The sequence below is a fragment of the Lithobates pipiens genome, unplaced genomic scaffold (assembly GCF_037356315.1).
Source record: "Lithobates pipiens isolate NorthernLeopardFrog02 unplaced genomic scaffold, aLitPip1_a1.2 Scaffold_28, whole genome shotgun sequence".
In the NCBI taxonomy this organism is placed as follows: Eukaryota; Metazoa; Chordata; class Amphibia; order Anura; family Ranidae; genus Lithobates; species Lithobates pipiens.
Window position 1 is genome coordinate 201,170,651 of NW_027507789.1, and position 14,429 is coordinate 201,185,079.

The 14,429-nt window shown below is 43.6% G+C and overlaps 1 protein-coding gene across 2 annotated transcripts in view; it reads left to right on the forward strand.

Moving 5' to 3' along the window:
• SS18L1 (SS18L1 subunit of BAF chromatin remodeling complex) overlaps positions 1-5,158 on the forward strand; it is a 41,389-nt gene extending 36,231 nt beyond the window's left edge. For both annotated transcript variants that reach the window (XM_077460277.1, XM_077460278.1), the window contains exons 10-11: positions 672-799; positions 3,013-5,158. In XM_077460277.1, coding sequence (XP_077316403.1) covers positions 672-799; positions 3,013-3,039 — 155 coding nt within the window. In that variant the 3' untranslated portion in view covers positions 3,040-5,158. The remainder of the gene's footprint in view (positions 1-671; positions 800-3,012) is intronic.
• The last annotated feature ends 9,271 nt before the right edge of the window (positions 5,159-14,429 follow it).

A 14,429-nucleotide genomic window follows, 5' to 3' on the forward strand; every position in this document is an offset into this window, starting at 1 on the left:
ATTTACCATGGCCGTGGCATGTGTACATCCACGATTGGCTTGATGTTGGGTGGTCAGGGGGCGGTAAGACCCTGACTCAACTGGTTGGTTTTACCACTCCCTGCCCGCTCATGTGAGCGGCACCTTTAAACATGGAAGGTGAGAAAGGGTATTGGAATCAGCATAAATGCATCTGATCCCTAAAAGGGAGATTCTCTGGTGCTCCAGATCTGGATCACTGTAAAAGGGAGATTCTCTAGTGCTCCAGATCTAGATCACCTGCAGAGCATTTAGTCAATGTGAAGAAAAACACTTTAGCATTGGTGCTTAAAATCCAAAGCTGCTGGTAGCAAATATCTGGTTATGATACCACTTTACACTGTACCCTTTCTTTTCTTTTGCTTTCCCATTTGTTTATAGGGATCCTGAGCTTTAACATCTACTTGCATTGACAGTCCCCCCTTCTACTAAGTCCTAGGTTCACCTGACCCAATCCAGCAAGATATCGCCCACATAGCCATGGAGCCTGTCAAAATTTCCTGAGCTAAGCTCGCTAATGCGAAGTACACTCCATGCGCCTGCATTGCTGGATCAGGTACAGGTGAGAATAAGACTTATGAGAAAAAGGGAGTAAACAGTATACACTGTGCTGCACATTTTATATAAAATGCAACATATGTTCTTCTTCCCAGTTCCAGCACAAGGCTCTTCCTCACAGTATTCCACCTACCAGCAAGGCCAGAGCCAGCCATACTCCAGCTACCGGACACCCCAGACAGCATCCTCAGCCCAGCAACAGAGGCCATACGGCTACGGCGAGGTAAGACTAGAACCTATAAAAAAGAGACTGTCCTTTTGCCGCCCAAACCCACTGATACCCTCCTTCTCTGCACTGCTCCATTGCTCAACTGATGTACCATCATAAGTTGTGGAAATTGAGACCTTCTCCCAGGAGACAGTGTTTGGTCCTGACCAGCCAAGTTGAGTATATATGGGTCAGAGGGTGGGCTATCAAGAGACTTTGTCATTTTGCCTCTCCAACCCAATGGTTTTCTCCTTCTGCACACTGACCTACTGCTTCATTGCTCAGTTGAAGCACCATCATACCTGGTTCTTCTGGGCAAGGTGGAGCACGAGACCTTCTCCCAGGATGCAGTGCTCAGATTTAAGCAGCCAAGATGTGTATAAATGAGTCAACCCACTTATTCTCTCCATCGCACTGCCCTGATGCTTCATTTCTAAGTTGAAGCTCCATCATACCTGGTTGAAGACCATGGTGGAGCATGGAATCTTCTCCCCGGATGCAGTACCCAGACCAAAATAGCCAAGATTAATTTAAATTATTCAGGCGGTGGGCCATGGTGAGACTCTAACACTTTGTCTCCCAAACCCACTCTTACTCTCTTTCTCTGCACTGACCAACTGCTCCATTGCTCAACTGAAGCACCATCATAAGTTGTGGAGCATGAGACCTTCTCCCAGGAGACAATGTTATGGTCTGAGCAGCCAAAGTGTGTATAAATGGGTCAGGGGGTGGGCTATAAAGAGACTCTGTCATATTACCTCCCCAACCCACTTATTCTCTTCATCACAATGCCATTTTGCTCCATTGTTCAGTTGAAGCACCATCATCAAACAAATGATAGAGCCGGCAACTCAGAAAAAAAACTTGCAGATGCTTTATTAATTACATGACAGTGAGTTAAAACAGGGGCTGACACATTTTGGCACCATCATATCTGGTTCTTCTAGGCATGGTGAAGCATGTGGCCTTCTCCCAGGATGCAGTGCTCAGGCTTGAGCAGCCAAGACGTGTATAAATGGGTCAGGGGGTGGTCTATCAAGAGACTCTGTCATTATGCCTCCCCAACCCACTCTCCTTCATCACACTGATCTACTGCTTCATTGCTCCATTGAAGCTCCATCATACCTGGTTCTTCTAAGCATGGTGGAACATGGGACCTTCTCTTAGGATGCAGTGCCCAGGCCTGAACAGCCAAGTTGAGTATAAAAGAGTCAGACAGTGGGCCTTCAAGAAACTCTAACACTATGGGGTTGATTTACTAAAGGGAAAAAGACTGTGCACTTTGCAAAGTGGAGTTGCTCCCTTCAAGAGCAGTTACTCCAGAGTTTAGCAAATGAGCAGAAACGGTGGTGACATCCATCATCCAATCATGTGAATGAAAAACATAGTTTTTTTTTTTTTTTTCCTTGCAGGTGATTGGGTATTCTTTGCAAAGTGAATCCTTACCTCATTTACTAAGCTATGGAGCAACTGCAATTGCAAAGTGCTATTTGTCATTAGTAAATCAACCCCTTTGTCTCCCAAACCCACTTATACTCTCTTTCTCTGCTCTGCCCAACTGCTCCATTGCCCAACTGAAGCACCATCTTAAGTGGTGCTTTCAGGTATTGTGGAGAATGAGACCTTCTTCCAAGAGACAGTGTTTGGGCTTGAGAAGCCAAGATGAATATAGATGGGTCAGATGGTTGGCTGTCAAGGGACTCTAACAATTGTCCCATTCTGGGTAAGGCTGCATGTATATGAATGATTGGGCCTATCAGTATCAAATCCTGTTTTTCTTTTTGGATCTCCTGGGAGGCACAGCTACATCGGCCCGCTTTGCTGCCATCAGCCTGTCATATATTTATTACAGACTGAAATACACCCTGGCTGGACACTGTACCCGCACTCACATTTATGGCTTTCCCCGTGCTTACGACCCAGTACAGCATCCAGCCTCTGCATATTTATTGCAGCTTGTCATAGCGAGGCTGATTTGCTTTATATGTGCCTCCCATGCACCCAAAATGGTAAAATTTGACACTGAGGCCAAACCACCTGTGTCCATAAGACCCAAAGTCACAGAGTCTCTTTTATAGGCATTATATGCACATTAAGTCTCAACAACTAATCTGTATTTAATTGGTTTTTCTAGACTAGGCAGAAAAAAAAGATAATCTTTGATTGGCTGCTAATAAATATAGAATTCTGTTCTATGTTATGAAATAAATAATGTCCTTTCCTTACAGGGTCAGTATGGAAACTATCAGCAGTAAGCCAGAACTTTGGCCCTCAGGCGGTCAAGTCACGGGTCTGAGGCTAACAGGACTGCGAACAATGCCTATTAGCAACGCTTAGTGCACATACCATTTTCAAGATGGAGAAGAGTGGAATGTGGCGACTTCACCCCATGTTGGTGGATTATTCCCATTTATTAGATCCAGAATGATGTGCGATCTATCAGCATAGGCATATTTTTTTCCCAAATACAGGTGGAATATGGATGGTCGGTAGCAGGGCTTAAATGTATATTTTTGTATTACAAGGAGAACCTGTCATGTAATTTAAGTGGAATTTTAGGCAAACAGCTGAAGGCGTGTGAACTTGGTAGGTCAGAGGTAGGCAAACTTGGCACTGCAGCTGTGGTGAAACTACAAATCCCATCATGCCTCTGGGAGGCATGACCGAGTTTAGCAGTGTCTCATGGGACTTGTAGTTTCATTACAGCTAGAGTGCTGAGGTTGCCTACCCTTGCAATAAGTGACCTGTTTTACCTGCCCAAAGGTTAGTAATGTGCCTATTGGACCATGAATCTGCATTGCTTCAGTATTGATTCACAGTCCAGTAAGCAGATGTAAATCAGTAAATATTGACATCATCCTACTTGCTATGCTATGGTAGGGGTGTGAGAATTATAAAACTGGCTGAACAGAATACAAATCCTTTGACAGGTAAAATAATTCTTATATATGTATTCATTTTGTTTGCTTTCTTTTCCACTGTAAAAGCAGCAATATTACTCAGAATTTTGTTTTGCTGAATACTTAAAGTGTTACTAAACCCACAACAGTAAAATCGGTCTGTATATGCAGTAAAGCATGTGTATTATACTCACTGTGGAATCTAAGGGGTTCATCCTCTGCATTGTGTAAAAAGGCTGTTTGATCCTGTTTTCCCTAATCCTCCCCTTCTTATTTTTTTCACAATCCATCTCCTGATAGAACAGAAGCTAGGGGACAGGCTGCACATGCTCAGTTTAATGTGTATTGCTAGAGAGTTTTTTCTTTTTTTTCTTGAGAGGGTGCATGGGATCGGCACAAGGCCAATCAGCACTGTCCAGACAGAGGGGCAAGGGTCCTGCAGCCTCATAGCACAGTCAAAGTAGAATGAAAACTCCTCCTTCAAGCTTTAACCAGACACTGATAGAAGTCACAGAAGTGCTATATACTGCTGATAATAAAAGGCAATTCACAGTTTATATTTACTAAAACGATTGCATTTCCATGTTCTGTGTACTGTAGGAGACCAGATATAGTGAATGCAGGGTCCTGGGTTTAGTAACACGTTAAGCACATGGCTCTCCTCCCTCCTTGCATTAGTCAGCCATATTTACATACTGCGCACCAGGATAAAAAAAAAACCCGCACTGCGCAACGGAGGGCACAGAGAACCACAAAACTTCACTCAAGTGCTCAGTATAACGGTTATGTATTATCAAGCTGTTGGGCAAAAAAATGTGACCGGTCCTCTTTAAAATGTTGATAGGCAAGTTCAACATATGGCAATAGGTCTCTATGAAGTTGGAAAAATGAAAGGGAAACTCCGCGCAAACCAAGTATTTCTGTCTGGGTGTATGCTGGCCAGTTGCTAATTTGGTAAGGAGCATCATTTTTTTTGTAAAGCTGCAGTTTGCATCAGTTTAGTTTGCCGTCCCGTCTCCTGGAGCAAGCACGATCATTTATAAAATAAGTCACAAAAGCGTTCGCCGCTGTGTCCGGGTTGTTTGTACAGTTGGTGTTCCATGCCTAATTTAAAAAGCACTTTTTTGGAAAAGCAAAGTCTTTCTTTTCTTTTTTTTTTTCTCTGTCCAGTTGTATGTATCCTATGTAATATTGATTTAATGATTCAGATGTACAGTATGTGTGCTGATGTATTTTTGCTTTTAAGTGATTGTAGAGGGCAGATCTTATTGGACTGATTGATCCTTCAATGCCTCTGTGATTAAGAGGTGTCGGTATTTTAGTTTTTTATGTATATTTTAGTACATGTCATAAAAAAAGACGGTGCTGATTTTGCACCCCATACTTTTGGTTAAGCACTTTTGTATAGTTATTTAAATGCATCATACTGTGAGAAGGGGCCACACCCTATGAATTAAAGGGATTGTCTACTTAGTATCTTTTTATGTGTGTCTAGCTGCTACTGGCTTTATCTGTTTTCAAACCGATATGCTTTTTAATGTTGCTCTTCAGAATGACGCAGATCTCCACCTTGCATAGTACAACCTACACTATACCAAAAGTATTGGGACACCTTTACCTTTACACGCACGTTAACTTTAATGGCAATCCAGTCAGGGATTTATTTACTAAAGGCGAATCCACTTTGCACTACAGGTGCACTTGGCAGTGCAGTCGCTGTAGACCCGAGTGGGGCATGCAAGGAAAATAAAATGCAGCATTTTTGCTTGTACATGATTGGATGTACAACTCATTTCAGGTCTTCCCCTCAGATCTAAAGCGAGTGCACTTGCAGTCTGTAGGGTTCAATATTGCGTTGGCCCACCCTTTGCAGCTATAACAGCTTCAGCTCTTCTAGGAAGGCTGTCCACAAGGTTTAGGAGTGTGTCTATGGGAACATTTGACCATTTTTCCAGAAGTGCATTTGTGAGGTCAGGCACTGATGTTGGACAAAAAGGTCTGGCTCGCAGTCTCGGCTCTAATTCATCCCAAAGGTGTTCTATCGGGTTGAGGTGAGGACTTTGTGCAGGCCAGCCAAGTTCCTCCACCCCAGACTCGCTCATCCATGTCTTTATGGACCTTGCTTTGTGTACTGGTGTGCAGTCATGTTTGAACAGGAAGGGTCCATCCCCAAACTGTTCCCACAAAGTTGGGAGGATGAAATTGTCCAATATGTCTTGGTATGCTGATGCCTTAGAAGTTCCCTTCACTGGAACTAATAGGCCAAGCTCAACCCCTGAAAAGCAATCCCACGCCATAATACCCCCTCCACCAAATCATTTGGAGGGGTGGACAAATACGTTTGCCATTATAGTGTGGATGAGTGAGTTTGGGGTGGAGGAACTTGACTGTCCTGACCTAAACTTGATAGAACACCTTTGAGATGAATTAGAGCGGGGACTGTGAGCAAGGCCTTCTCTTCTTCATCATCAGTGCCTGACCTCACCAATGCACTTCTGGAAGACTGGTCAAACCAAATTCCCATAGACCAGTAATGGCAAACCTTGGCACCCCAGATGTTTTGGAACTACATTTCCCATGATGCTCAACTACACTGCAGAGTGTATGAGCATCATAGGAAATGTAGTTCCAAAACATTTGGGGTGCCAAGGTTCACCATCACTGCCATAGACACACTCCTAAACTTTGTGGACAGCCTTCCCAGAAGAGTTGAAATTGTTATAGCTGCAAAGGGTGGGCCAACTCAAGTTTAGACCCTACAGACTGGGATGCCATTAAAGTTCATGTGTGTATAAAGGCAGGCAATATCTAATGGAAAATATCTAATGTATATTACCAGTTGCTTTGGTACTATATTTGAGTACAAACATCTATTGTACATCTGAAATAATTGTTGACTTATGTTATTGTCCTTTTCAAATCAAAACTCTCCCTTCCAATGCTGGCTGATGCACAATAGGAACCAAAGGAACCTCGGGCCACAGGTTGGGCACTGGATTTCTAGACGTATTTGGTTCATTCTCTTTGCAATACAGTACTGAATAAAAGGGAAGCTCTGTGTCCTATTAAAGTACAAATATCTTCCTTCAAAGGAGAAGGCAGAATAAGGGGACGTCAGGGATGATTTTTTAAAAGGGGAGCCAAGGAAAATATGGCCCCTGCTTGTAGAAACCAAGTGGGCATTGGTTCTCCAACTCCAAACTGTAGTGAAGAAAAGCAAAACTTGTAACGGATTAGGTCATATCCACACTTTAGTAGTGGAATCTACCATGTTAGTAATATCACTACTGCCTGTAGCAAGCTGTTCTATTCTTCATTTATTTGTTCCATAATGCACTGGTAAAGAGATATTCTGATTGCCTGTTATAGGCTGCAAGGGCAGTTTTTACTTCGGACCCAAATAGAACAAGTCATCTTTTTCCTTAATTTATGTTTCGTGAGCACATGGGGCTAGTTTACACTTGCTTCGCCCTTAACACACATTAAAGTGCCTACTGCTTCAACATACATTTTTGTGTTTTTGATGCTTTTTTGAATCTTTAATGAAGCTTGGCAAATGCCCTGTGTGTGTTGATTATATATTGATACCCCGCTCCGTAGTACCCCCGGCATTGCTGATCACCCACGCAGTAGTAACCCCCAGCTCTGCTGATCCCCCACTCGGTAATAACTCCCAGCTCTGCTGATCCTCCTCTCTCTCCAGTCCCTGTTAACCTCCCATTATATTGCTCCAATACTGCGCACCACGTGTGACATCTGCTGGTTTCTCTTGCTCTGGTCCCCCAGATCTGCTGATCCCCCACCCAGTAGTAACTTCCAGCTCTGCTGATACTCCTGTTTTCTGATCCTCCTCTCTCTACAGTCCCTGTTAACCTCCCACTATATTGCTCCTATACTGCACACCACGTGTGACATTTGCTGTTTTCTCTTGCTCCGGTCCCCCAGCTCTGCTGATCCCCCACTCAGCAGAATCCCGTAGCTCTGCTGATCCTCTGGTTTGCTGATTCTCTTCTCTCTCCGATTCTTGCTCGCCTCCTGTTTTATAGTGCTCCCATGCTGCACATCACGCTTGACATCTGTTAGTTTCTCTTGCTCTGGTCCTCCAGCTCTGCTGATCCTCCACTGCTCAGTCCTCACTCCCCAGTCCCGTTCACCTTCTACTATAGCGTTCCCATGTGGCACACCACATCTGCTAGTTGCTTTGCTCCAGTCTGAATCCTGCTCGCCTTCCTGCTGGTCCACACTACACACCATATGTGACGTCTGCACCAGACACTCCCAGAATATATACATATGAACCGGAAGTGACTGCTGATTAAGTCTTTCTGGTTCGCTTGTTGTTTCCCAGTGCATCCTGGGATATCTCATACCTGAAATACCTCCGAAGCAAGGCAAAGCTAACTCTGAATAAAAGCCTCTCAAAAGCTGCAGGTGCTATTAGTAAACATTGTCATAGACTCCTATGGAGGCTGTGGAGACACTTTGTGGCACCAAGAAAGCAACATGGAGTATAATTTTTTGAAGCAAAGCAAACGCAACGTATGAACAGGACTGTAAGCTTACCATTTTATTTAGTGACGGGAGCTTTGATTGGCATTCAGAGTGCTTTAAAAAAAAAGCGTGTCCAATGCTACATTTTGAAGCAAGTGTGAACAAGCCCTTAATGTGAACCTGTGGCTACTTTAAAGTGATTGTAAAGGTTCAGTTAAAAAAAAAAATGTCATATTTACCTCCGCTGTGCAGTTGGTTTTGCACAGAGTGGCCCGGCTCCTCCTTTTCTGGGGTCCCTCAGCGGCGGTCATGGCTCCTCCTCTTCTCGAGTGTCCCGCTGGAGAAGAACTCTCCGACGGGGCACCTGTGCGGGCGCGCTCCCATGTCCTGCTGCTGCGTCTGTTGCAGACACAGACAGCAGGACTCGGCTCGGGACCCACGTCATTGGATTTGATTGACAGCAGCGGGAGCCAATGGCTGCACTGCTATCACTCTATCCAATCAGGACATGAGACACTGGAGCTGGTGTGCTCGTTCCCATCCCGAGAATTACGGGGCTCAGGTAAGTATAAGGGAACTCAGGGGCACAGTAAAGAAGGTTTTTCAACTTAATGCATAGAATACATTAAGTTGAAAAACGGCGAGGGTTTACAACCCCTTTAGGTTGAAGTAAAATATAAAGTATATTTTTTTTATTTATTTCAATCACTGATTACATATGAGAACCTAAAGTGTATGGAAACCCTAACAATTAGCTTATCTTGTTTGAGATCTAGTGAGCTTATAACGTTCTATGCTGTCTGCTCTTATGAGTATCAGTAAGCATTGTTTCCAATTTTTCGCTGTGGGCTACAGAACATCTACTTTTCTGTTATGGAGGGAAGGAGAGGGGGGTGATCTGTAGACCAAATCGGGAGCAACCAGTCTAGGGTGATAACCTGGCTTCTCCATATAGTAGTGTCAGTGTCAGTGAGTGTCAGTGAGAGTTGGCATCCTAGAACAGAAAGTGTTCCTGGCAGGATCTTCTGGTGGAATAAATATAGAGAACAGCTTTAACAGCTAGGAGTCTCATAGCAATGTCCTAGGAGTTTTCCAGTCAGGCATCAGGAGTTATGTAAATTGCAAACACCTATAGCAATTTGCATTTTGGTCAAAACTGCAGTTTTCTTTTATCTACAGTCACCCCTTATCTGCATAGGCAGCTTTTGTTAAAGGTGAACAAACCCTTTAAGAAGGCTGCTCTCTGTCAACTGGGGTGTTCCTGGGGTTACCCCAAGCAAACCAGAAAGTGTATATATATATATATATATATATATAAGGATGAGAGCACCGCAAATTGAGGATAAGTCCAGAAAAAGGTTATCAGCCATGATCGCAACAAGAGCTCAGTGTTTTGGAGCCTCACGTTTCCAGGATTTACAAATGCCCCTTCATCAGATTTAATTTGATGAAAGAAGATTTTTAAGTCTTGGAAACGCCATGCTGGCGTCTGCCAACCTTTTTTTATATGTTCCTCAGCCTGCTCCAAGGGTCACCAGGAACACGCCGGTTGACAGAGAGCAGCCTTCATAAATCGGGAAACGCATTCTCATATACACTATGTTGCCAAAAGTATTGGGATGCCTACCATTACACACACATGAATTTTAATGGCATCCCAGTCTTAGTCCATAGGTTTCAATATTGAGTTGGCCCACCCTTTGCAGCTATAACAGCTTCTTACTCTTCTCTTTTGGGAAGGCTGTCAACAAGGTTTAGGAGTGTGTCTATGGGAATCCTTGACCATTCACCCAGAAGCGCATTTGTAAGGTCAGGCACTGAGGTTGGACAATTAGTCCTGGCTTGCAGTCTCTGCTCTAATTCATCCCAAAGGAGTTTGATGGGGTTGAGGCCAGGACTTTGTACAGGTCAGTCAAGTTCCTCCATCCCAAATACACTTATCCATGTCTTTATAGACCTTGCTTTGTGCACCAGTCCAAATCATTTGGTGGATGGGGAATATGGTTTGGGGTTGTTATTTAGGGGTTGGGCTTGGCCCCTTAGTTCCAGTGAAGGGAACTCTTAAGGCGTCAGCATACCAAGACATTTTGGACAATTTTTTGCTCCCAACTTTGTGGAAACAGTTTGGGGATGGCCCCTTCCTCTTCCAACATGACTTGAGTCCTGACCTCAACCTGACAGAACACCTTTGGGATCAATTAGAGCGAAGACTGTGAGCCAGGCATTCTTGTCCACATCATTGCCTGACCTCACAAATGCGCATTCCCATAGACGCACTCCTGGGTGGGCCATCTCAATATTGAAACCTACGGACTAAGACTCGGGTGCCATTAAAGTTCATGTGCGTGTAAAGGCAGACATCCCAATACCTTTGACAACCTAATGTATGTCTGGAATGGAGTTGCACGACTTAAAGTATAGAGACCCAAAGCAAAGGCTTGCATTATTGCATACCACAATGTGCAGCAAATATTCTCTTTTGAACAGTGGTGTGTTAGAAAAAGCTAATTTCTGATCAGATATACTGTAGACCCCAGTAGAGCCAGGTCCCTCTTTACATCCTTTGAAGATTGAACCATGATGACAACCCTATGTGAGCACTTATTTTTATTTTCCAGTAACGATATATAGACAGAAGTGACCACATTGTATGTAATTATTCATGAGATTGTCTATAATTGATGCGTCATTTGTAAGTGCATTGAAGAATTGTTTCTTTTTTTTCATACTGAAGAATTTTCTGTACTGCTCTACATTTTGAACAACTGTTGCGACATTTGCATTGGAAAGTTTGCTTTTTATGAATAATATAAAAAAAAATAAAAAAAAATACCAAACGCCTGTTTGTCTCACTTCTTTTCAATAAAGGGGTATAAAAGAATGACCAATGACCTTCAATGATAGAAGGCCTTGCACCCTTGGTATTTATTTCTCTGCAGTGGCCAGGCTGAAGTTTACAAATCATTTCTAGTCATAGCATTTTCCTGATACAAACACGGCAACATACACACGGGTAACACCGCCATCTCCACTACTGTAGGACTGGCCATTTCATGGGCTCATGCCCATGGGCATACATTGTGCTGCATTCAGATCTTGTCGCTTTTTTCGGGATCCAAAAGCAGCAGTATTGCATGCTGTGGGCCCATGCACACTGCTCTGTTTTGGTTTGCAGCATTTATCAGCAAAAAACAAAAGAAGAAAACTCTGCGTCTGTGGTTTGATTTGGACCATATTTTACACTATAAATGTAGACTTTGTGCAAACGATTGCATGTGCGCCACGTAATTGGACCATATACACTGCCGCCACTGCCTTGTGAATTGACAGTTGAGATGTAGACATGAACAATGTGTAGGCATGCATTGCCAACACAACCTACACATTGTTAATGTTTACAACTCAAATTTGAATTCACTAGGCAGTGTATATGGTCCAATTATGTGGTACAACACCTCAATATGAAGAAAAGTGTGCAGGTTTTTTTTTTTAGATTTTCTTCTTCACCAAAAAATCCATTGGAACATTAGGGTGATGAGGAAAATCTGGGGTTTTATAGTGAGAGGGGTGAGGTGTTTCTCGGGTGTACAGTGTGAGGGGTAAGGTGTATTAGGGTGCACAGTGGGAAGGGTGAGGTACATTTGGTGTGTACAGTGAGAGGGATGAGGTATATTGGGGTTTACAGTGGGAAGGGTGAGGTACATTTGGTGTGTACAGTGAGAGGGATGAGGTATATAGGATTTTACAGTGAGAGGGGTGAGGTATATTGGGGTGTACAGTGAGAGGGGTGAGGTATATTGGGTTGTACAGTGAGAAGGCGGGTGAGGTAAATTTGGTGAACACAGTGAGACGGGTGGGATAAATCAGGGTGTACAGCGAGAGGGCTGAGGTATATTGGGGTGTACAGTGAGAAGGATGAGGTAAATTTGGTGTATACACTGAAAAGGGTGAGGTATATTGGTCTGTACAGTGAGAGGGGCGAGGTACATTAGAGTGTACAGTGGGAAGGGTGAGGTAAATCTGGGGTGTACAGAGAGAGCTGTAAGGTAAATCTGAGGTGTGCATTGAGGGAGCAGTGAGGTAATCTGGTGTGTACAATGAGAAGAGTGAGGTAAATTTGAAGTGCACAGTAAGGCCTCTTTCACACTTGTGTGACTTTTCCTGCGACTTTGGACATCAGAGTCGCATGACAAGTCATAACCCATGATTCCCAATCATATCTGTGACTTCAAAGTAGTACCTGTACTACTTTGGCTGAATTAAGGTCCATAGACCTCAAGTTTACACAGGCATTTCCTCAAACCATGGCCAAGTCATGTTAGTGTGAAAGGGGCCTAAAAGGGATGAGGTAAATCTGGGGTGTACAGTGAGAGGTGTGAGGTGTTTCTGAGGTATACAGTGAGAGGGGTGAGGTATATCTGCAGTGTACAAAGAGCTGAGGTAAATTTGGGGTGTACAGTGAGAGGTGTTTCTGGAGGTGTACAGTGAGAGGGGTGAGGTAAATCTGGGGTGCACAGTAAAAAGGGTGAGATAAATCTGCAGTGTACAAAGAGCTTTGAGGTAAATTTGGGTGTACAGTGAGAGGGGTGAGGTATAGCTGGGGTATGCAGTGAGAAGGGTAAAGTAAATTTGTGGTGTACAAAGAGCTTTAAGGCAAATTGCATAGCTCCCAGCTGTCCCTGATTTGGAGCAATGTCCCTCATTCCTCCTCATTTGTCCCTCATTTTGGTCTGATCTATATAGTTGTATATAAAATGCACTTTTTATCTTTCAAAAAGTGTTTTCCAGTGCTAAACCTTTCATCCAGTTTCTAAATTGCTACATTTGTACATTTTAAAAGCCAATATAAAGGAATAGTAGTGGTAAAAAAAAGCACTTGTGGATTTAATTAACCTTTTTTGGGGGGGTTATTTCTCCTTTAAGGGGGGGTGTGTCCTATGCCTACATACATTTTCTAGTAGGTGTCCCTCATTCCCATTTCAAAATGTTGGAACGTATGAAATTGGGGGTGTACAGTGAGAGGGGGGAGGTGTATTGGGGTGCACAGTGGGAAGGGTGAGGTACATTTGGTGTGTACAGTGAGAGGGATGAGGTATATTGGGGTTTACAGTGGGAAGGGTGAGGTATATAGGATTTTACAGAGAGAGGGATGAGGTATATAGGATTTTACAGTGAGAGGGGTGAGGTATATTGGGGTGTAAAGTGAGAGGGGTGAGGTATATTGGGGTGTACAGTGAGAAGGCGGGTGAGGTAAATTTGGTGAACACAGTGAGAAGGGTGGGATAAATCAGGGTGTACAGCGAGAGGGCTGAGGTATATTGGGGTGTACAGTGAGAAGGATGAGGTAAATTTGGTGTATACACTGAAAAGGGTGAGGTATATTGGTCTGTACAGTGAGAGGGGCGAGGTACATTAGAGTGTACAGTGGGAAGGATGAGGTAAATCTGGGGTGTACAGAGAGAGCTGTAAGGTAAATCTGAGGTGTGCATTGAGGGAGCAGTGAGGTAATCTGGTGTGTACAATGAGAAGAGTGAGGTAAATTTGAAGTGCACAGTAAGGCCTCTTTCACACTTGTGTGACTTTTCCTGCGACTTTGGACATCAGAGTCGCATGACAAGTCATAACCCATGATTCCCAATCATATCTGTGACTTCAAAGTAGTACCTGTACTACTTTGGCTGAATTAAGGTCCATAGACCTCAAGTTTACACAGGCATTTCCTCAAACCATGGCCAAGTCATGTTAGTGTGAAAGGGGCCTAAAAGGGATGAGGTAAATCTGGGGTGTACAGTGAGAGGTGTGAGGTGTTTCTGAGGTATACAGTGAGAGGGGTGAGGTATATCTGCAGTGTACAAAGAGCTGAGGTAAATTTGGGGTGTACAGTGAGAGGTGTTTCTGGAGGTGTACAGTGAGAGGGGATTGGTAAATCTGGGGTGTACAGTAAAAAGGGTGAGATAAATCTGCAGTGTACAAAGAGCTTTGAGGTAAATTTGGGTGTACAGTGAGAGGGGTGAGGTATAGCTGGGGTATGCAGTGAGAAGGGTAAAGTAAATTTGTGGTGTACAAAGAGCTTTAAGGCAAATTGCATAGCTCCCAGCTGTCCCTGATTTGGAGCAATGTCCCTCATTCCTCCTCATTTGTCCCTCATTTTGGTCTGATCTATATAGTTGTATATAAAATGCACTTTTTATCTTTCAAAAAGTGTTTTCCAGTGCTAAACCTTTCATCCAATTTCTAAATTGCTGCATTTGTAC